At 58.2% G+C, this 23,513-nt stretch overlaps 1 protein-coding gene across 4 annotated transcripts in view; it reads right to left on the bottom strand.

Moving 5' to 3' along the window:
* Positions 1-5,518: 5,518 nt before the first annotated feature.
* Positions 5,519-23,513, bottom strand: part of ITGB2 (integrin subunit beta 2) — a 48,874-nt gene continuing 30,879 nt past the window's right edge. For all 4 annotated transcript variants that reach the window (XM_010360153.2, XM_010360152.2, XM_030915586.1 and 1 more), the window contains exons 5-16: positions 21,152-21,322; positions 19,331-19,572; positions 18,115-18,270; positions 16,862-16,957; positions 14,377-14,466; positions 12,857-12,997; positions 11,308-11,495; positions 9,432-9,676; positions 8,728-8,947; positions 8,105-8,307; positions 6,300-6,466; positions 5,519-5,996 (exon numbers count right to left, since the gene is read on the bottom strand). In XM_010360153.2, the coding sequence (XP_010358455.2) occupies positions 5,934-5,996; positions 6,300-6,466; positions 8,105-8,307; positions 8,728-8,947; positions 9,432-9,676; positions 11,308-11,495; positions 12,857-12,997; positions 14,377-14,466; positions 16,862-16,957; positions 18,115-18,270; positions 19,331-19,572; positions 21,152-21,322 (1,982 nt within the window). In that variant the 3' untranslated portion in view covers positions 5,519-5,933. The remainder of the gene's footprint in view (positions 5,997-6,299; positions 6,467-8,104; positions 8,308-8,727; positions 8,948-9,431; positions 9,677-11,307; positions 11,496-12,856; positions 12,998-14,376; positions 14,467-16,861; positions 16,958-18,114; positions 18,271-19,330; positions 19,573-21,151; positions 21,323-23,513) is intronic.

The following is a 23,513-nucleotide window of genomic DNA, read 5'->3' as shown; positions in this document are numbered from 1 at the left end:
AGTGACAGCAAACTGTCTTTGACCCATGTCTTCCAGTTTGAAGACTTTACATCTTCATTGGGATCTTCTATTGTATCAAAGATGTTTAAAAATCCATCTGCAGACCGGGTGTGGTGGCTCATGCTTGTAATCCCAACAGTGCGAGGCCAAGGCAGATGGATCACTTGAGGTCAGGAGACCAGCATGGCCAACATGGTGAAACCCTGTCTCTACTAAAAATCCAAAAATTAGCCGGATTTGGTGGTGCACACATGTAGTCTCAGCTACTCAGGAGGCCAAGGCAGGAGAATCTCTTGAACCTAGGAGGCAGAGGTTGCAGTGAACTGAAATCGCACCACTGCACTCCAGCCTGGGTGACAGAGTGAGACTACGTCTCAAACAAACAAACAAAAAAAATCAATTTGCAGAAACAGAATAAACAAAAATCTAGTTTAGAACCATGCCCCTGAAGCAACCTTTTTTTTTTCCATCCTAACAATACAACCACACAAAGCTAATTTAATGGTATTTGAAGGACATTAAACATGTAAGGACATGTAAACATTAACCGAAACTCAGTGAATACCACCACATTTTAAACAGTGCCATCCACAATGGCATTTTAAAATATAGCTAAGTTTTGGAACAATTTAACAATGCAGAAGTTCAAAAAATACGTGGTATAACCCAAGTTCCTGTTTTAACCACATAGAAGTCAAGATTTAAAAAGAGGAAATGGGGGGCATTGTGTAATTTAACATGTCTGGAATCCAAAGATACATATTCAATTGTCAGAGAGCTTCAAGCTCAGAGGAATGACCCAACGGCACATTGTACAGGAAGTACCACCATAATGACTCTTTAGAGAAACAGAATGATTACTTAGAGCAGTCTGGAATTAAAAGTGCATATGTCTTTCCATGAAGAAAGATGTTTACAGAATTAGCCAGGCGCGGTGGCTCAAGCCTGTAATCCCAGCACTTTGGGAGGCCGAGACGGGCGGATCACGAGGTCAGGAGATCGAGACCATCCTGGCTAACACGGTGAAACCCCGTCTCTACTAAAAATAAAAAAAACTAGCCGGGCGAGGTGGCGGGCGCCTGTAGTCCCAGCTACTCGGGAGGCTGAGGCAGGAGAATGGCGTAAACCCGGGAGGCGGAGCTTGCAGTGAGCTGAGATCCGGCCACTGCACTCCAGCCCGGGCGACAGAGCAAGACTCCGTCTCAACAAAAAATAAAAATAAAAAATAAAAAAAAAAGAAAGATGTTTACAGAATTAAACTGATAGAATCACAATGGTACCAACTTAGGAGAAATGACAGCTGAGCCCCAGGGCCATGGAAAGGACTGTCCACAGGCACAGATAGCCACAGTGGGCTGGGGCCAGAGAGGGGAAATTCCAGGCCCCCACCCAATTGTGCATATTGGAGTCACCTGCTGGGGATTTCCACCAGAGTTTTTATTTGGTGGTTAAGTGTCTGTGCTTTTTTGGTCATTACGAGTACATTCCTTAGTGGGTGAAAGAGTTACTTCCAGAGAGGCTGCATAGAAGGAGTGAACCTTCTGGCAGCATGTTAAACCACCAGATGCTTAACACTGGGGAGAACAAGGAGAGCACCCGAAGGTCCCAGACTTGGGACCCACTTTGGAAGGGGCTAGACCGTGTGGAGCCTCGGTCTGTGGGAGCCCTTGGACAGGCAGCAGTCAGCAGGGTCTGGGGCGAGGCATAGAGGGAGGGAGAGAGGGCTGTGCCCACAGGCCAGAGCCCATGTCCCATGACAGGACTAAGCAATGATGCGGAACCTGCACTCCTGGTATGTGGGAGGACTCCTGTAAGGCTGCACACGGGGGCAGCTTCATGGCTTCAGAGCTGGTCTGTGCCATGTGGGGTCTCTTGTGCTCAGGAATTTGTCCTTGACCAAGGCACAGACAGTTCCGGTTGCCCATCCCTTGCAAGCAGTTACGATTCTCAAAGTACTTCCTGTGCCAGCCTCTCTGCATCCTCCCAGGGCCAGGCTTTAGTGATCCCTCCACAAGACAAAACACAGCTTGTTCCAGGTCAGGCAGGCAGTAAGAAGGAGAGCTGTACGTGGACTGGGGGCTCACCCTTGGAGTCTGTGCTTCTTTCCCATGTCTCAGGAGCTCCCCTCAGTTCCCTGGAACAAGGTTGGAATGTCAAAAAGACCTGAAAACTGGCAGGAAAATGATGTCAGAAAAACCACAAAGTGGATTGAGGGCATCTGTCTTGCTAGAGGCACATCGGGGGGGGGGGTGATCCAGGCCCTTGCTGCAATCACTGAGATGGATCTCGAGCAGGGGCACGTGTGTCCTAGGACCCTGGCTCAGGGCCTATTGCCCACTGCACAGTGATATACCAACCCACCGAAACAGAGGGAGTTGCCGCAGAGAAAGGCTAAGACGCATGGGGCAGCCAAGCGAGGAGATGGGAGGAAACCTCAAACCCGCCTCCTGAGGGGCTTGGGGATGGTGTTTTTCAGGGATCTGGGCAGGTGATGGGTTCTGAAGCATGGAGATCACTGATTGGTGAGTATGAGGGGTGAAATCACGGGATGGGGGATGAAGAAAGCACATTCCTGAGCTGAGTCAGTTCCTTGGTGGGGGCCTTCAGACCGGTTGGCATCGGCTGTTTTGCTGGAATTTACGGTGTGGAAAACACCGAAGCAATTCTTCGCTTACAAGGTCCATGCTCAGAGATTCCACCTCCAGGAACAACAGGGGAGCAGGTGGTCTGTGTGCCGGGTGACTCTTGTTAAGTTAGGAGCTGCAGTGAGGCGGGTGATGGTGCCTGCTACACCCTGGTCAGTGCCCAGCTCCAATTCTGCCCAAAGCCTGACTTGGAATTCTCAGTAACTCTGTGAGGAGGGTTTCGTGCAGGGCTGGTATCCGATCTCGGCCAGACGTGCTCTGTGCCAGGCCCTCTGGTTGCCTGGTCACCTGGGGTCACCCTCCCCCATCCCTCCTTCCTGAGAGGGCATCACCACACTGCACACACCCCTGTAGACCATTCCTTGATGTCGACAATTATTTTTTTTTGAGATGGAATCTAGCTTTGTTGTCCAGGCTGGAGTGCAGTGGCGCAGTCTCAGCTCACCACAACCTCTGCCTCCCGGGTTCAAGCGATTATCCTGCCTCAGCCTCCCGAGTAGCTGGGATTACAGGCCTGTGCCACCGCGCCCAGCTAATTTTTGTGTTTTTAGTAGAGATGGGGTTTCACCACATTGGCCAGGGTGGTCTCGATCTCCTGACCTCGTGATCTGCTCACCTCGGCCTCCCAAAGTGCTGGGATTACAGGCGTGAGCCACTGCGCCTAGTCAATGTCAACAATTTGATCTCCATCTCCTAGCTTTGCCCAGTGGTTCTCAATCTACAGCATGCATTGGTATCCCTGGAGGACCCACAAAGCCCAGATTGCTGGGCCCACCCGGAGCGCTGCTGACTAGCTGGTTTGGGGCCAGCCTGAGAATGCATCTCTGACAGGCTCCTAGATAAGGCTTGTTCTACTGCCCAGGCCAGCCTTGGGGAACTGGGGCTCGAGGCCAGTGGGTCTCCAACCTGGCTGCACAGCAGCCTCCCCGAGGAACACTGAACACCAGCCACGGCAGCCCTTCTCCGGCAGGGAAGGGGCATTTAAAGCCCCAGGCGCAGGCTGGGTGGAGGACACCTGAGCTGGGAAGTGGGCAGTGATGGAGCATCTGGTCATTTCTAGCTCCTCGCACCTGCCCAGGTAAAGGCTCCCAGGCATGTATGGTAAAAGGTTATCACGCAGTTAGAAGTTTGTTTTTTGTTTGTTTGCTTTTTTTTTTTTTTTTTAAGCTAGGATCTTTCTTTGTCACCCAGGCTAGAGTGCAGTGGTGCAATCACAGGTCACTGCAACCCCCGACTCCCAGGCCTAAGCCGTCCTCCTAACTCAGCCTCCCGAGTAGCTGGAACTACAGGTACGTGCCACCACACTACGAATTTTTTTTAATGTTTAGTAGAGATGAAGTCTCACTGTTCGCAGCTGGGTCACCAGGTGTGCCGTGTGACTCTTGTTAAGTCAGCAGCTGCTAACTTAACAGCCTCAGGTTCCAGGCTGACCTCGAACTGCTAAGCTCAACCAATCCTCCCACCTTGGCCTCCCAAAGTGCTGGGATTACAGGCGTGAACCACCGTGTCTGGCCACAGTTAGAATTTTAAAGTAGGGGACCTAAAGCAGATGCTGACCACATGTGCCCATTTGCAGGTCTGCAGGGCCCCTGGCAGTGTGGCCAGTTGTGTGGCTTGCCCAGACAAACTGAGGGGTTTCCCAGGACAAGGGCCTTCCTGTGCTAACACCGAGATGTTCACCAACTGCAGCCACGGCCGGCAGCCTGCTTGTGTCCAGAGCTCTCAGGCAGGGTCTGTGTGGAGCTCAGTGCTGAATTCTGCTCTGGGGCTGTGAGCAGCTTTAGCACAGCCCAGGGCTGTTTCTATACTTCCCCTAAAGCGGTACTGGCTCCCTCCCCTCTGAGTACCCCAGTGGGAGGCAGAGGGGGCTCTGTAGACAGCCAGAGGGGAGGTGTAGACACAGTTGGAGGAGAGGTGTAGACAGCTTGAGCGGGGAGATGTAGACAGCTGGAGGGAAGGAGTAGATGGCTGAAGGGAAGGTGTAGACACAGCTGGAGGGGAAGTGTAGGCAGTCAGAGGGGAGGTGTAGACGGCTGGAGGGGAGGTGTAGACAACTAGAGGGGAGGTGTAGATGGCTGGAGGGAAGGTGCAGACAGCTGGAGGGAGGAAAGGTGTAGGCACAGCTAGAGGGGAAGTGTAGATACAGCCAGAGGGGAGGTGTAGACATAGTTGGAAGGGAGGTATGGACAGCTGGAGGGGAGGTATAGACACAGCCGGAGAGGAGGTACAGACATAGCTGTAGGGGAGATGTAGACACAGCCAGAGGGGAGGTGTAGATGGCTGGAGAGGAGGTATAGATGGCTGGAAAGGAGGTGTAGATGGGTGGAGGAGGAGGTGTAGACGGCTGGAGAGGAGGCGTAGACAGCTGGAGGGGAGGCGTAGACGACTGGAGAGGAGGCGTAGACGGCTGGAGGGGAGGTGTAGACGGCCGGAGGGGAGGTGTAGACCGCTGGAGGGGAGGTATAGATGGCTGGAGGGGAGGTATAGACCGCTGGAGGGGAGGTGTAGACCGCTGGAGGGGAGGTGTAGACCGCTGGAGGGGAGGTGTAGACCGCTGAAGGGGAGGTGTAGACTGCTGGAAGGGAGGGCAGACAGACACTCACTTTCCTGCTTTGCTTCTGCCCTGGCCAGGCTCTGCCACAGGTGCCTCCTTGGCGGGGCCACCACACCATTTCTGGAAATGCACCTAGGATTTGGGACAGGGGCTCAGGGTGGGGCTCTGTACAGACCAGCAGGTAAGGAAGGAAAAGGGAAAACAGAGCCCTGCCTACGGTCTGAAGCCAGCCTGTGTGGCCAAGGTCAGCAAGCAGGACAGGGCCCCGTGCGCCTGGCCACCTTGCCAGTCGGGGGAACACAGCAGACACAGTGGCCAGTTTCCATGGACAGCCTGTGTTGAAGTTTTATTTTTTTTCTATACATGTGATTGATTAACAATTTAATGAATGGGATGTCATTTTATACCCTGACAAGTTTAAATGTAAATAAATTGGCACCACCTTTAACCAGACTGCTGTCCTGACTTGCACAGGAGACATGCTCCTCACCTCAGCAGCCTCAAGCCCTCCCTTCTCATGTCTCCATGCAAGGACTGTGCAGGTCAGAGCAGGGCTGTACCCCCTGATGAGCCCCTAGAAGCACCTGGCTGGCCATGGCTGTCATTTTGAGGGCAGAAAATAACTGGATTTCTGGTTAATTGGTGACATCCTCAAGAGCTGTTGCAAGCCATGTCTCGGCCGCGTGACGGGGCAGACGTGGTGGGCCCGACGGCCTTGTCTTCAGCAAGTGCTCCTAACTCTCAGCAAACTTAGGGTTCATGACCGTCGTGGTGGCGCTCTTGAAAAGGGGATTATCCTGGTGGGAAATGCAAACAGGCTTGTGGGTGTGGGAGGTTTTCAGAGCAGAATCTTTATCCCTGAAGACACTCCCCACATGGAAGCCGTCGCTTTGAGGAAGAGCTAGAGGTGGGGCAGCCCTCCCAGGGTCCCAGCACCAGCGGCCAAGCTCACCCACAGCGGCGGACACCCAGAGGACAAGCTGCCCGGGGAGGCCGGGGTGCAGCCACGCGTGGGTGTCCGTGGCCTCCCGCAGCAGGAGGTCGCAGAGTGTGGGACGTACACGCCCCTCTGCGTGGGACCCCCGAGGATGGCCACTTACGTTGTTCCACTGGGACTTGAGCTTCTCCTTCTCAAAACGCCTGTACTCCTGGAGGTCGCTCAGGTGGGTCAGGGCCTTCCAGATGACCAGCAGGAGGACGCCGATCAGCACGATGCCTGCCACAGTGCCCCCGACGATGGCGGCGATGTTGGGGCCCGCCACGCACTCTAGGCAGAAGCAGCACACCGAGCATCAGTCCAGCCCCATCTCACTGGGCCGTGTGTGCCCACAGGTCCGAGGTCACCGCACAACACAGCACTTAGAGAGACGGAGGTTCCCAGGGCCCTGGCTCACCGTCCATCACCACGGCCAGGGGTCAGTGAGAACCTGGCCGAGCCCCTGCCGGATTCAAGGCCAGGCCCCATGGTTCCAAATGAAATCTAAGGGCCATTGCCACCACCCCTGCTCACAGAGAAGAAGGCAGGGCCAGAGTACTGGGCAGCCAGGGCAGAGCGCTAATACTGGGAGGTAGGAGACAGTGTGAGGGACCCCGCTGTTCTACATCAGAGTTCAGAATAAGGCTCAGGGTCCCTGCTGGCGTTCGCTCCCCCTACTGCGAAGGTGATTTATGATCGTCAAGGACAGGACCAGGATGAGCAGCGTGAGGTCCTGGCTCCCGCAGCAGCTGTGCTCGCCTCCTGAGCATGGGGGCCGTGGCCATAGTGGGCCAGGCCCACAGCTGCTGACCCTGGGACAGACAGGCAGTCCCTGGCCTGACCTGGCACCCTCACTCCCCGTGCCCCCTCCTGCCATCCTGACCGGCACCCTCACTTCCCGTGCCCCCTCCTGCTGTCCTGACCGGCACCCTCACTCCCCGTGCCCCCTCCTGCCATCCTGACCCGCACCCTCACTCCCCGTGCCCCTCCTGCCGTCCTGTCTTTCCTGGGCGGGGCCTGCCTTCCTTCACCTGTCCTCAAAGGTGAAGTGACTTGACTGGGATTGCACAAACCAGACGTGACCCAGGTCTGTCCCTCAAAGTGGCCTGCAGGGGTTCCTGCCCTGGCAGGGGGGGATCCGCAGCCCCAGGCTCACGTGTGGTTGTGAGCCCCAGGCATGTCACCTACAGGCTTAGAGCACCCCACTGCCTTCCTTGGGTCCCCTCCTGGGGAGGGAGGAGCTCCCTGGTCTCAGTCCTGCAAGAGTTCTGGCTGGCTGCTGGCCGTGCCTGATGGAGTCTGCCAGCGGCCCCCCAGTCCCAGCCCCTCTGCCTCTCGGGAGCCTGTGGAACATGAGACCTGAAAAGACAGGGTCAGTGCCGCCAAGGTCACCGTGGGGCTGGGCCTGGTTCCGACTGGAGCCGAATGAGTGACGAGCAGAGAGTGTTGGGGGATGGCAGTGCCTGGTGGCCCTGGGCCCCTCCAGGGCTGAGAGCCGAGCACCAGGATCTCCCAGTCCCCTCAGGGGAGCCTCACTCAGCAGCCTGACCTCAGGCCACCCCTAGGGACCTGCAACTCCAAGCCTTGCCCCATGAGGCATCCAGTGGGAGATGACCCGGCCCCGGCAGTGTGGCATGCTGGTGGGCCTGCCCCGTGTGGAGCAGCGGTGCCCCGGGGAATAGGCCATCTGCTGCCCAGCTTGATGTGGGGTCAGGTGAGGAGGGGATGGAAAAGGGAGGCTGCTCGGGGTAGGGGAGACTGGCCTCTGGCCTCCTTGCAATGCCACCAAGGGCATCCCACATGGCTCACCCACTCTGCTAGGCCCACACCACTGGAGGTGAGACCCTCCTTCCGCACCACCCTCACCTCTGCAGAGACCCCACAGTCGGAGCTCTGGAGCCGGTCCCCGCTGCACCCCAGTGGCCTCACCTCGGCTCTCATCCACATAGATGATGTAGCGATCCCACCCGTCCTGCTGCTCCAGCATGTACGTCACCCAGCAGCCCTCTGAATCCCTCTCCTTGCAGGTCCTGCCCTTCACAGGGTTGTTCGACAGCTGCAGGTCCCGACACGCTGCGCTGCAGTTCTTCCCGAAAGGGCCTTTGTCAAACTTCAGGCACTCAGCACAGGAGCTGTGGGGAGTCAGGCGTGAGCGTGGGTGCCAGGGCATGAGTGTGGGTGCCAGGGTGTGAGCGTGGGTGCCAGGGCATGCTGGGGCTCAGGCATCGGGGGCTTGGGCTTGGGTGTGTGTCCACCAGGTGGGGCAGGTGGGGTTGGGGTGTCCACAGGCCAAGGAGGGGGCCCGAGTGGGGCAGATGCGGGGTGCAGTGGGTGAACTGAGAGCCTGATCCCAGGGCCCATGGCAGGTGCGCACAGGAGGGAGGGGGGCACAGGGGCGCAGCGGCCGCTGAGGGCTCCTCAGTCCAGATGCACCCGCAGAGAACCTCGTGGTGCAGAGGTGCTCACTGGGGTCCCTGAGTGAGCCCGGCTGCTGGGGAGGTGGCCGGAGAGCAGGGATCCCCGCCCACCCTGCCTGCTCCACCTGCACTCACATGTGCTTGCCGCAGGGCGAGGGGCAGCCGGGGCACTCCTGGCACAGAGGCGGCTGGTAATTGTCTTTGCACTCACACACGTTGCAGCGGCATCGGCCACGGCCGCTGCACTCGACGCGCTGTGGGTTCAGGCAGCCCTCGGTGGTCCTCTCGCACTGGCACGCCGAGCCGTCGAAGCCCTGGAGGCAGCGGCACTCCCCGCAGAAGCAAAGCCCCCTCCCTGGAAGATGGGGGCCAGCAGGGCTAAGCTCCTGCTTGGCCTGGGGACCGAGACCCTCCTGAAACCCCACTGCCGTCGCTCCCTCCGGCCCACCTGCCTCCTCCAGCCTGGGGGATGTGCCTGAGCAAAAGGCACCGGGCCACTAGCCAGGCCTTCCTGCCCCGCCAGCCACGTGGCCACCTCCTGGCCAGTCTGGGCCTGCCCCTGCCCTGCTGTGAATGGGACCTCAGTAGGGCTGTGATTGTTCCTCCTATGGGCCCCCCCTACAAGGACCCCTTGCCCTCATGGAGACAGAAACTGAGGCAGGGCAGGGTGCAGGGTCATCCAAGTTCCTGCTGACGCCCAGTGGCCGGGCGAGACTTGCGCTGTCTGTCCTCAGGATCCCCCCTTTCTGTTCCACTTGTTGTGTGTTCCAGAATGCACCCCCCAACGCCAAGTCTGTGCCGCAGGGCGGCTGTTGTCCAGCAGGGACCCACGGGCTCACCCGGGCCGCCGCAGACCTGGCCGTTGTGGCGCTCACAGTTGACGTTGTCACATTCACAGTACTGCCCATAGATCTGCTTGCCGGGGACGTCGCTGGTGTGGCACAGACACTGCCCGCAGACGCAGTCCCCCAGCCCTGAGCAGATGACGGAGTTGTTGTCCTTCCGGCAGCTTCCTTCCAGCTCCTGGCTGCTCCGGCCCTGCGTCTGGCACTCACAGGTTTTCCCAATGTAGCCAGTGTCACACCTGGGGACAGGAGGAGCTCCAAGGTCAGGCTCCCCCCAGTGATGTGGGATGGCCGCCCCGTCCTCCAGGCCCCTTGCCCTTGGTGGAGAACACCCCTATGGCATACTGTCTGTGCTTTCCTCGAGGCCTACTGAGGACCTGCCATGTACTAAATGTGCTCAAAGCGTGCGGGGGCCCTGGGCTTCCTCCCCAGGATGTCCTGAGGGGAAAGCAGACACCTGGCCTCGGCCTGAGCATGCAGCAGCTCGGCAGGCTCACTGTGCAGCTGTGTTGCTGCCATGCACATGGCCTGTGCTGCGACACCGGTGCCCTGTGAGTGGCTGGTGTCTGCTCCTGCATGCCCCACATGGTGGCCAGCGGGGACTTGGCACTGCCACCTGCCACAGCCCCGCCCTCTCTCCAGCCAGCTGCCGCCTGCGTTTGTGCACTGACCGGCCAGGTTGTGGGAGAACTCAGGGACAAGTGGTTTTGTCAGATGTGGAAGCTGGCACCAAGAGGCAGGCAGACAGGAGCCCCTGAGGCATCCTCAAGGATGACCCTGCCATGGGCTCTCTTGCTCCCCAGCGGAGGAAGCCACAGGACCGAGTGTCTGAGTACCTCTGGCAGGGCACCCCGCGACACCTGCCAAGTGTTCTGACTGAGTCACCCCTACAGTCCCGTGAAGAGGCCGCCCCAGGACTGCACACCCAGGATAGTGGGCAGGGTGGGCAGTGAGGCACAGGGACAGCCAGAGACCACCAAGACCACAGAGACCATCACTGTCCTGAGAAATGGGAGGAGGCTGGGGGCAGCAGCGACCTGCAGGTGGGGAAGGGCACTGCCACCAGGGCGTGGACTGGCACAGCAGTCTGGAGAGGGGAGGAGGTGGCCAGAGCAAAGGGGGCAGAGCCCTGCGAGGTCAGCCCAGCAGCTCCAGCCAGGCAGGCAAGGAAAGGGGGAGAGCCATCCAGCCCCAGGGTAAGCTTCCTGGCTGAGTGCTGTGTGAACCTCCTCACTGGGTCCACCTGTCCCCAGTTTCTCCCTGAGGTGGGGTGCCCATGCCTGGCAGGGGGTGTGCACTCCTGAAGGGAGGCCTATGGGGCCCAGGCTGCCAGAAGCAGTCACCTGTCCCAGGAGGCTCTCTGGCCTCTCATGCCCCAGGGCTGCCAGCCTGATGGCCTTGGGTCCCCAAGGACAGAGAGAAGCCAGCTCTGAGGGTCAAGGAAGGTCGGGCAGAGAAAGTGACCCACTCAAGGCCATGGGCACGCCCAGTGGGGACTCCTTGTGCCCCTGACATGGGCCTCTATCCTCTGGTGAGGGGGTCCTCCCGCCCACCAGTCCCCTGCCTTGGGTCCTCCATGGCCAGAGAGTGTAGAGTACAGGCTGGCATCGCTGGTGCCCTGGCTCAGGAGCACGGGGGAAGGCTTGCCGAGGGGTTCTGGGTTCCAATCCCAAATCTCCCCACCTCCTGCAGAAGGGGGCCCCCAGGACGCCCGATCTGTGGAGTGGGGGAGGGGATGGAGCCACCTGCCCCCACCTCACCTGCAGACACCTGCCCTGTGGGGTGGGGACCAGGGCCCACCTCACCTGCAGACACCTGCCCTGTGGGGTGGGGCTGGGGGAGGCTTCACGGGGACCTGTGCCCGCCTCACCTGCAGATGCCACACTCCAAGAAGCCCTTGCCATGGCAGAAGCTGCGGTCCCTGCTCAGGTCCCGGCACCGGCACTCACACTGGGGAAGGACCCGTACGGCCACAGTGTCCGTGAAGCCCAGTGCCCGGATGACAAACGACTGCTCCTGGATACACTCTGTGGCCGTGACCTTCACCCGGAAGGTGACCTGCAGGGCAGTGCTGGGCTCAGGTGGGGACCTTCGGCGGCCAGGGTCACAGCCCGGCTTCCAACCCTCGCCTGCTGGCCTCTGCAGGGGTTGTGGGGGGTTCAGTGTGGGGACGAGGGGATGACAGGGAGCAGGGAAGAGCTGATGCTCAGATCCGAGAAGCCGAAGTCAGCTGGCAAGGAGGTGCTCTGCCCGCACTCCCGCTCTGACCAGCACCAGGATCTCCCAGGCCACACATCAGCAGAGACATGTGACACGCAGACAGCAAATCAAGATAAGCTGAGCACACTCCCACTCAGACCACCCAGCATGAGGGAATGTTCTGGTGAGAAGCCACAGGCAGGCCAGGCGCCAGAGCTCACGCCTGTAATCCCAGCACTGTTGTAGGCTAAGGCGGGCAGATCACCTGAGGTCAGGAGTTCGAGACCAGCCTGACCAACATGGTGAAAGTCTATCTCTACTAAAAATACAAAAATTAGCTGGGCGTGGTGGCGTACGCCTATAGTCCCAGCTACTCGTGCGGCTGAGTCAGGAGAATCACTTGGATTGTAGTGAGCCGAGATGGCGCCACTGCACTCCAGCCTGGGCGACAGAGCGAGACTCCATCTCACAAAAAAAAAAAAAAAAAAAAAAAAAAATACATGGGCAACATTTAGGGAGAAACGTGTGTGAAGGAATTCCAAAGTCATATTAAAAAAGTGCAATGAAAGCAAGTGTCTTACTGAATATTAGTTCGCAGCTAGCAAAACAAAAACAAAAACAAAAAACAAATGATTGGATAATAAACTTCAACCTGAAAGATTAGGGAGGGAACTCAGTGTCCTAATCACCTGCGTGGCCCATGCCTTAATGTGTCTGTCAAAAAACAAAATGAAACACGCAGAAAATCATGAGGATGAGCCCAGCCCGGGTTTGCATTTGTGCCTGGTCTGTGGTCCGGTGTCTGTCCCCAGGGCCTGCAGCCATCACTCCATCCCTCAGTCTACACTGGCCTGACCCAGGGATTTGGGGTTCCAGGTTGATGAGTAGGACTCTTGGGCCAAGGCGTGTGTGAAGCACTGTCTGGGCACCCTCTCGCTGACATTCATGACACGAGCTCCACAAGGAAAGTGTCTGGCCTCGGCAGAGAGGGGGTGAAGGAAAGAAACAGGGACCTGCCAGTGGATGCCGCCTGCCCCCAGACAGCATCTGATGCCTGTGTGCCCCTCCCTGCCCCCGTCAGAGTGCTGGGATGGGGACCTTGGCTCCTTCTGGCTCTCCCCAGAGCCCCTCAGCCTGCTGAGATGGGGACCCTGGCTCCTTGTGACTGTCCCCAGAGCCCCTCCGCATGCTGGGATAGGGACTCTGGTGGCCAGGCTCACCGGGACATTGATCTGCACGCCGTCGCAGTCACCTCTGGACTGGTCCCTGAGGGTCACTCCATTGCTGCAGAAGGAGTCATAGGTGACTTTCAGGGTGTCGGGGAGGGCGTTGTGATCCAGGAAGACCCTGGAGGAGAGTTTCTGCGGGCAGAGAGTGGCCACTCTTAGGGGCGAGTCTTTCTGCTGTCCTGGCCCTGCCTGGCCCAGCGGTTTAGACCCGTCTCTACTTCTCCTCTCCCTGCAGGTGACCAGTGTCAGCTAATGACACAGAGGAGAGAACAGCAGGATGTGCCGAGGATGGCGGGGCTGCCAGGGCCACAGTCCTGACCCCAAGACGGCCCGACCACAGGGACCAGCATGGAGCCAGGGTGGGAGCCTCAGGGGTGGGAGCTTCTGCTGCTCCTCAGCCTTGAGTCCCCAGGACCTAGCACAGGGCAGGAGCTGGATAAATTGTTCAAGCAATGAGAGAGACGGGGAGAAACAGAGAGGCAGAGATGGACAGAGATGAGCAGAGCCAGAGACAGAGATAGAGAGATGCAGAAAAACAGAGAGAGGCAGAGACAGAGACAGACAGAGATGGGGCAGAGACAGAGAAAGACAGACAGAGACGAAGACTGAGAGACAGAAGGAAATAGAGAGGAGGCAGAGGGATAGGTTCATAGGGGCATCAGGTTCATAATGGCCAGGGTGGTGGTGTCACCTGCGTCCTCTGTATAAGGACAGAAACACCTCGGGCAGTGGCTGGCACCCAGGAGGGTCTGCTCTGGGACTCACAGGAGGCTACAAGAAGCAAATGGCACCTCCTCCACAGGTCTTCAGTTTAATTCAATGACCCAGCATTTGTCAGAGGCGCTAAAGTGTTGGGCTCCCTCAAGCCAGCAGGACCTTTGGCCTAGAAGGATCCAGGCCAGAATTCTGAGAACATCTCTCAGCGGGGGGTGGATTTCCAGAGCAGTCTGGGACCTCTGGTGCTTGGGGCCCTGAGCGGTGCCTAGTGTGCACTTGTGCCTACCTATGCCCACCAGGGCCCCGGGATTCCCCAGGGAGCAGCCCAGGGTGCAGCTGGGCCATGCACCAGGAAGAAATTCAGTGGGTGAGGGCTTCTCTGGGGCTTGCCCAGGACAGGTGTACAGAGCAAGAGGAATTCCACCCCCCAGGGTGTCTTCCCAGGGCCCAAGTCCACCGTGGGGGTTTCCTGTGGCCTCCTCCCGCCCCAGGTGCACTGTCTACCACCAGAGCTGTCCACCCCCCTTCCCCATAGAGACCCACAGAGAAGAGTCCGGCATGAAGAGGGCCTGAGCTTGGGTTTCAAGGAGCATCGCCCACAATATCAATGAGAGAGGACACGGAGCTCCCCATGGAACTGCCAGGCCAGGGTGTCCTGGAGGCTGCAGCCAGCCCACAGGGCAGTGGCTCTCCTCCCAGACCACCCTCCTGCTGACCTGCAGCAGGAGCTGACCTGCAGTGGGGAGATTGCTGGCCACCGCATGGGTCCCAGCTGAGCGGTGTGGGAGACTCACATTGTAAGCGTTCTTAATGAGCTGGACCACATTGCTGGAGTCGTCAGACAGCTCCCCCACCGCTGACTTCGGGATGATCTCAGTAAGTTTCTGTTGGGCAAGAAGACCAGATACGGCATGGCTAGGACCTGTGCCATGGCATCTCCATGCACTGGGCTCACCCCAGGGGCTTCTGCACCTGCAAAATGGCTGGGACGGTCCTCAATGCAGTTTCTTACTTGGTCCCCAGAGTATGTGGTCAGCGATGTGTGGCAAGAGGTTCTTGGGGGTAAAAAGCCCTGAGCTGCCTGGGGCCATGCTTGGAATCCCAGCACTCGGGAGGCCTATGTGGGAAGATCTCTTCCTACTCCAACTCCAGAGCCCGGGGAACCTATGGCAGGAACCACTGGTCTCACTGTGGTCCCCAACACACCACGAGGTTGAGCTTGTAGCTGGGATACAGACCTGACGATGGACCCCTGTAGCTCAGCAACGTGCACTTTACAAAAGAGGCGGCCCCGGGCATGTTTCTTCCCCAAACCCCGAGTGCCTCTCCTCAGCCTAAGCAGCAGGGCAGGGGCTGTGAGGCTGCCCAGCAGAGCCCCGGGCGGGGGGAAGAGGGTGCCCTGGTTTCCTGTGTGCCATTTTGAAGAAGATGGTGGTGATGGCCTTGGAATGGCCAGCAGGTCGGTCACTGTCCAGATGAGGATAATCAGGCCCTTTAGGGCGGCTGCTCTGTGAATTCCCTGAGTGGGTGAGCTCAGTACCCATGATGCTCTGCCGACCGGGCACCACTGCCCCTTTCACAGATGAGGAAACTGAGGGCTTGCAGTAAGGAAGGGCCTGGGGTGTCCTGTGGTAAGTAACAGAGCTGGGTGTGAGGTGAGCCGCCCAGGGCCCTGTCCACCCTGAAGAACTGGGCACGTGGCTGTGTAGAGTTCAATGACAACCATCTCGTTCCTCCAACTCCACCCTGAATAACTGGGCACGTGGCTGCATAAAGTACGATGACAACCACCTCCTTCCTCCAGCTCAGTCCTTCTGTCCCTGTGGCCTTGGGGCCACACACCGTGCAGGCTGCCACGGGCGGAGGCTCCTTTCAGGAGGGTGTGCGGCGTTTCCTTCCTTCTAGCCTGGCTGGTGCCGACAGGCCAGAACAACACTCATAGGCAGAGGGGGCTGCAGGGTGCCACCCTGACCACCGGATCATCATCTCCCTATTTGGTTCTTCCTCTGTTCCACACTGTGTAGTGCTGTTGGATCCAACTGCTGCTCTCCTCAGAGACACATGGAGGGGGAGGCCCTCTGCTCCATGGGCTGAGGGCTGAGGGTCCCTGATGATGGGAGTCAGACCGTGCTTTCCTCCCAGAGGCCATGGCCTCCACATCGGTGCAGTGGAGATGAGCTCCCTGGCATGGGGGGTTGGGGAAGTCAGGCCTGGTTCTAACTGCACTTTGCATGCCCAAAGCATAGGTCACAGTTGTGCGGGGAGGGTTGTCCTTCTCCAGGTGGGGTGGACAGGGCTGCACAGACAGGAGGCTCTGTCCTTCTCGGGTGGGACAGATCGGGCTCTGCAGACCAGGGGGCTATGTCCTGCTCCAGGTAGGATGGGCGGGGCTGTTTCAAAGCCAGTGCTGAATCCCAGGGCTCCATTCGTTTGGTTTGGTTCCTGCCATTTGAGGCATTTATGGAAGGCTTTTCTCCGCCAACACATGGCAGAAGGGTGTGTTCTCCGTGTGCACAAGCAGTGGTTTCCCTTGGGAGGTGGCCTGGTTTCTCTCCTGTGCACCTTTGACCTTTAGTGACTTTTGTCTGTATCCTCCCACCTCGGGCAGCGGCTGGCACCCAGGAGGGTTTGCTTTGCAATAAACCGTAACTGTGAGTTTACTGGTTCCTGAGCTCTGCAAGTCCTTCCAGCAAATCACTGACCCTGAGGGTGGTCTTGGGAACCCCGACAGCACCTGAGCGACTTGAACGCACGAACCTGCTCAGGCCAGGCTGAACACATGGCACGAGCGGTGGAAATTCGGGATGAACGTATAGAGCCTCTGCTTCTAGGAGCAGAGCTGGTTATCGGCTGTGCTTCCTTTGTGAAACTCATCCCACTCCATGCTCCAAGCTTGTGAACGTTTTTGTGTAATTTTATCTTCGTGGAGAGTGTTGATATTCAAATGTATGTGAGCATAAAATAAGCATGTTTCCATAAAATAAAGAATTGTGCTATATTCCAGAAAAGAACAGAAAATATCACCAATGCCAAGACACGCTGTTAACACAGCTAAGTTTCAGGGACAGGGAGGAATTCCTCCTCCTATCGACGCGCAGGTGTCCTGTCCTGGACGGGAAGCCTCAGGCTCCTCACCCACGGGCATCTGTGACCCGGGCCGGCTGGCCCTCACGTGCCCAGCATGTGGGGGTGGCACTCAGACCTGCAGTGGCGCTGGGTCTGGCCTGCGGCTGAAACGTGCCCCTGCCCGAGAGATGCTCAGGACCCAACAGTACTCACCTCGTAGGTCTTCACCATCTTCCTGGTCACCGCGAAGATGGGCTGGATGTTGTTCTCGGCCAGCTTGTGCGCCAGCTGGCCCACCGATGGGTAGTCCTGGAGAAAGGAGGTCCTGCTCAGCTGGCCCCGAGTCTGAGACAAGCCTTCCAGGTGCCCGCCCCTGTCTGCCCCACTCAGCCTTAGCCCTGCCTGTGCTTCGGACCCTCTCGGGGGAAGGCTGGAGAGGCAGAGGCTGCCGCGCAGGAGTGCAGTGCAGACAGCCGCCATGGCCTCTGGGCAACGTGTGCATAGACCTGGGCTTTCAGAGTCCAGGCATGAGCAGCATTTGAGGCGTCTCACCGTGGGACTGGGAATGCCCACGGGGCAGACAGCCTGCCCCACACGGTGGACCTGCTTTCGCACTGAGGGGCGCTTAGTTTCAGCAGAGGCCATGAGGGTCAGGTGCGGCTCTCCCTACCCAAGTTCCAGGACCCGACGGCCGTCCCTCCCCTGTCTGTGGCTCCGGCAGGGGACCTGAGTTTTGCATCTCTAAAGTCCTTTCCCGCCCCCAGAGCCTATGATGTCAGGCTGCAAGAGCATTGCACCACGGTCAGCGAGGACAAGCCCCTGTGACCGGTGGTGGCCTCTGGGCCCACGGCTGATCCCAGCCAGAGGTCCTGGCCCCTCCGAGCCATTGAGATGCCTCTGCGGAGAGAGGCTCGTCCTAACCCTGTGCATCCTGGGTCCCTTCTTGCCTCTGTCCCTCCCCACATTTTCCTCATGGTCCCTGCAGTCCTTCACCCAGCTCAGGCGCTGGGGGCAGGGAGGGTCCACACTGGAGGAGGCGGACTCAGGGGCAGCAGGGAAACCACAGAGGAGGCCAGGAGGAGGAGGAGGCGGATGCTCCGGGATGGGACCCTGGCCAGCGGCGGGGACAACAGGGCGCAGCTGTAGCCTGGGGGTGGTTACTGTACCTCCACAGCCGCTGACAGCCCAGGTGCAGGGGCAGTGGGGCTGGAGACCAACAGGGCCTGGGAGTGCCACAACGGCGAGGCCGGGGCTCAGCCTGGCTGTCCCCACCAACCCCACCCTCCCCTGGCCTGAGGCTAGTCCTGGGAGACCCCACACTGCCACTTGGGGCTTCCAGAAGTTTCCTCAGGAATCTGCTCCTTGGGTTGGAAGGAGGCTCTGTAAGGTGGAGACCCCGCCTCGTTCCCTCCGTCAGTGGTGTCCTGCCAGGCGGTGCCCAGGTGGTGCCTGGGGTGGGCACTTACGAACTCGTTGCTCCTCTTGTACATGTTGTCCTCCAGGTGACAGTGGCCATCATTGGGGGTCAGGATGGCACCCAGCTTCCCGTCGCCCGCGAAGTGGAAGCCGTCGTCAGTGGCGAACACCAGCAGCCGTGTGACGTTGCGCCAGCCGATTTCCTCCTGAGAGGAAAGCGTGGAGGGCAGGGTTACCTGCCTGGGTTTCCCAAACCTGGCCCTCTGGAGCAGAGGAGACAACGAAGAGCCTGGGTTTCCCAAACCTGGCCCTCTGGAGCAGAGGAGACAACGCAGAGCTGGTGGGGTAGCCCGGAGGCTGGCGCTGGTGCCCCTTTCCCTTGGGTCTCAGGGACCCAGCCATGTTCCCCCAGATGCCACGCCCAGAAGGAGACAATGGCCCTCAAACACCCCCTGCATGTGTGAGGCGCAGGGAGCGCAGGCACGCGTGGAAAGGCAAGGAGAGACACATGGTTGTGGTCCCTGCACTTCAGAGCTGGGAACAAACCCTCAGGAAACCATCCCCAAGGGGGAAAACCCTCGTAGACACGTGAACCACATGCAGAACCAGCGCAACACAGAGGAAGATGAGCCCGAGGGGGCCCGGCAGGACTTGAGCCCACCATGGACAGCCTCTGGCAGGCGCGTCTGTGGGCTGTGCATGTCCTAGGCCGTGACCTGACACCCGTGAGCAGTGTGTCTACGCTGGGCCTGCAGGGAAGCTGGAGAGCTAAGGTGGGTTGTGAGGCGAGGACGGGGCGCAGCCTCAACACAGCCGAGGGTCTGTGGCTGCTCCGTTAGGCTCACAGTCACAGACGGGGTGGGCAGGACGTGGAGAGAGACGTGCACTGGGCAGCCGGGGCCCACCGGGCCTGGAGGGAGGAGGGCAGTTCCACCCCAGGAACCACGGGACCAGCTGCCTGGCGGCCCTGTTCTACCCTTGGCCACTCGCAAAATGTTTAGGCTTCAAAAGATTTGCCCAGGGTCACAAATTTAATTCACAGCGAACAATGAAATCTGCGCATGGTTTTCAAGCCGTCGTGGCCACTCCCGTCCTCCTGCCCTTTCCTGCATGGGCAGCAGCAGGGTGAGGGGCTGCCCTCCTCAGGCCCAGGCTGGAGTCCCTTAGATGACCTGCCAGCCAGGGTACCCCACTGCTCCCCCAGTGCCTGACAGAGCCCCCAACACTGGGGGAAGCCAGGGACCCAAGCAGGGGCAGTGTCCTCACCGGGCAGGCGGCGACCTGCATCATGGCGTCCAGCCCACCCTCAGGTGCATCCAGGTTTCCTGAAATCAGCTGCTTCCCGACCTCTCTCTGAAACTGGTTGGAGTTGCTGGTCAACTTCAGCACGTGCCTGAAGGCAAACGGGGCCTGGCACTCTTTCTCCTTGTCAGGACACGGGTTTCGCAGCTTATCAGGGTGTGTGTTCACGAACGGCAGCACGGTCTTGTCTACGAAGGACCCGAAGCCTGCAGGGCACATGGAGGGGCTGGGGAGGCGGCAGGCTGGCCCCAGGTAGGAGGGCCAACTTCAAAGGGGCACGAGGGCGAGCCTGTTTCCTCTGTCCTAGCAGGGAAGGGGAGAAAGCAAGATGGCACATGTGGAGTGTGTGTGAGCATGTGTGTTGTGCAAGCGTGCATGTGAATGTGGGTATGTGCAATCATGTACATGTGTGAGCACAAGTGTATGCATGTGTGTTCCTGCATGTATGTGTGTGACCAGGTATAAGTGTGGGCATGTGGACATGTGCGTATGCATATCTGTGCGTGTGCAGCCATCTGCATATGTGAACATGAGTGTGTACATGTGTAGCACAACTGTGTGTGCACATATTCCTGTATGCATGTGAGCATGTTCAGGTGTGGACACACCTGGTTCACATAGGTGACCAGGTACATATGTGGACATGTGTGTTTGCGTATGATTTGTACATGTGAGTGAAGACATACATGGGTGATCAGGAGTACGCATGTGAGCATGTCTGTGTGTGCATGTGTGTGCACATGCAAGTGTGTGAGCATGCATATTTGCATGTGTGAGTGTGCATTCGTACGTGAGCATACGTTCGTGTGTGTAAGCATGCAATGGTGTGTAATCATACATTCCTGTGTAAGCATATATTCACATGTGAGAGCATGCATTTGTGTGAGCATGCATGTGTGAGCGTGCATTTGCGTGAGCATGCATTCACATGTGTGAGCATCCATTTGTGCGTGTGAGGATACATTCATGTGCGAGTGTGCATTTGCATGTGTGAGCGTGCATTTGCATGTTTGAGCATGCCTTTGTGTGTGCATTTGCATGTGTGAGCATGCATTTGTGTGTGAGCATGCATTCACATGCGTGAGCATGCATTTGCGAGTGTGAACGTGCATTTGTGTGAGCGTGCATTTGTGTGTGTGCATTGCATGTGTGAGCATGCATTCACGTGTGTGAGCGTGCATTTGTGTGTGAGCATGCATGTTTGTGAGCATGCATTTGCGTGTGTGCATGTGTGTGTGTGTGTAAGTATGCGTGTGTGCATCCCTGCATGTAGGGAAGTTGGCAGAGTGCTGATGGGAGGAGCCATGCCTGGCGGGGAAGACATGTGCTGTGACTGACACACACGTGTGCTGGAGACTTGCTCTGTGGCGAGGCAGTGCTGGGTGGAGAGCGGAGCCCTTGGCCCAGCAGAGCTTGCTGTGTGGTTTCTTTGGTGGTGCTGTTGCTGTACCATCTATGTGTGTTATGGTCTTTAATGTCTAATAATTGGCACTGTCAGACTTTTGTCTTTTAAACGTACCAAGAAATAAATAAAGGAAGTAGAAGGTGGAAGGGGAAGTGGAGGACTGGACGATGTCTACAAGTCTTGGGGAGCCAGGGACTGGGTGTGGCCCCTGGCAGGGAGGAAGGCCGACTGCAGCTCTGTGGATGCCCTGGGGGGACCTGCATCTGGGGTCCCCCGATCTGCCCTGGGGACCTGTGCATGAAGAGGTGTGTGGGCCACAGGCAGGAGTGGCCAGGGTCTGGGAAAGGACTGGGTCTCATCCTGCAGCGCCTGGGCCTCACCAATGCGGCCGGACTCGGTGATCTCGTTGAGGGCCTGGAGCAGGTCGCCACCCAGCTTCTTGACGTTCCTGAGGTCGTCAAGCATGGAGTAGGAGAGGTCCATCAGGTAGTAGAGGTCGATGGGGTAGCCCTTGGCCCGCCGGAAGGTCACGGTGAACTCTGCTGCCTGGCCTGCCGGTAGGGACAGAACACCATGAGCCACACCTCACGTCTCACACAGGGTGTCTGGGGACATGTGGCCCCAAGTGGGCTGTGAACTGGCGCCCTCTTCTCCAGCCCCTAAATCCTCCTGACCACTCCTCTCCCCACCTGGCAGGAGAGCTGAGGACCAGACACAGGACACCCAGGCAGGCTGGAGTTTCAGAGGAAGGACATGACTCTAGGACGCAGGCATGTGCCACGCAGTGACACTGAAACCCTTGCCTGGGGTGCACAGAGTTGACGCCAGTGACATCGGGGACGCCTTTCATTGAGAGTGCCAGTGGCTCACCTGGGCTCACACGTAACCCGGCCCCATGCCGGCAGTCCCACGGGCACCCTCATCAGCAGCCACGTAGACAGCCATCACACAAACCTGGCACTTTCCAGCAAGGCCCACGCAGGCCGTCCCCAGGATGGCCCTTTCTCCATCCCAGCCCTGGACTTCCACTCGCCTGCATCTCAGTCACACCTGCGGTTGTGTTTACGTGTCACCGCAACCAGCCTGTGTCCCTGCCTCCCAGAACCGTGCCTGGCACAAGTCAGCTTTCCATAAACACACATCACGTTAATGATTGAGCAAGGAGGGAGGGTGACCAGACCTGTCCCCTCTGTCCAACCCTCCAGCCTTCAGCCCTGGGACAAGTGCAGAGCCTACCCCATCCCCAACATACCTGCTGCCACACCCTGAGAGAAAGGGTATGTGTGCCCCCCCACACAAAAACACACACATACACCTACACATAAATACACCACATGCACACACAGTCACACATGGCATACACACCCACATACATGCACACAGACAATACACACAAATATACCTCATGCACACACAGTCACACACAGCACACACACACACACCCACATAGCACCCGCACACAACAAACACACCACATATGCATACATACACCACAAATACCAAACACCACACATGCACACATACACACACCCCACACACTCATACACAACACCAGACACATAGCACACATACTACATGTACGTGCTCATATACACAAATACACCACATGCACACACACGCACTCACACACACATACACCAAACACACACACATGCACTCACACACACATGCATGCCACACATACACACACCACACACAGGCACTCACACACACATGCACTCACACCCATACACACATGCCACACATACACATACTCCACTCAGAATGCTAAACACATACACACAACACACACCATTCATACGCACACATCACACACACACATGCACTCACACACATACACACACACACACCCACATTCACAGCCGGCGATCCTGGCCCTGGCCCTGCTGTGCCTTTTAGCCCTCAGAGGCTTCACTTGGCCTCTGGGCCAAGGACCAGCAAACACTTTCTGTGAAGGGCCAGACAGTAAATGTGTTCAGCTTCAGGGGCCTTGCGGCGTCTGCAGCAACATGGAGGAGGCAGCCAAGACCATGCGCCCACAAGCGTTGTGGCTGCTGCAGTCAAAGGGCACAGACATAGGCCTTTGGTGGCTGACCAAGGGGTCCCGTCCCTTCCCTTCCAGAGTGCCAGGCTCAGCGAAGGGCCAGCGGGCTACGGGTTAGGGCCGGGACCCCGTGAGAGGACGTTCCCCTACCAGATCCTACCACCTTGCTCTGGGAGCCTGTGGCCCTGGGGTGCTGTAGGATCTCTCCCTGGTGCTCACCTGAGCTTGCCTACACTCACCTGTGCCCACCTGAGCTCACCTGTGCCCCCCCAGAGGCGACAGCATTTGCCCCCTGCACAGTGGAGATGCATGCCAGGCCACGGTCAGCCACTCCCTGACCCTTCCCCATGGCACAAGGATGCCCCCGTTCAGGCGCACCCCCACCCTCCAGGACGATCCTTCCTGACACCTCCAGCACCACAGAGCTGCACAAACTCTGGCCACAGGCAACACCTCTGCCAGCCTGTTTCCTCACTGTGAAGTGGGACATGGGGAAAATACATCAGAGCTGCCTCTAGGGGCCACAGGGCCAGGCCCTCGAGTTTGAGGTCAGAGGTGGAGGTTCCAAGGCGAAGAGGCTTGTGCCTGCTCACGGGGCAATGAGGGGCCGGCCTGATCCCCCCACCAAGGTGGGGTTTTGTCCACTGCTGCCCCCAGGGACACCTGGCCCCTACTCGTGTAGGACCTCCCCACTGGTT

Source organism: Rhinopithecus roxellana, chromosome 13, assembly GCF_007565055.1.
Source record: "Rhinopithecus roxellana isolate Shanxi Qingling chromosome 13, ASM756505v1, whole genome shotgun sequence".
Lineage (NCBI taxonomy): Eukaryota > Metazoa > Chordata > Mammalia > Primates > Cercopithecidae > Rhinopithecus > Rhinopithecus roxellana.
Note: the sequence above shows the minus strand (reverse complement) of the source record. Positions and strands in the feature narration are given on the sequence as shown.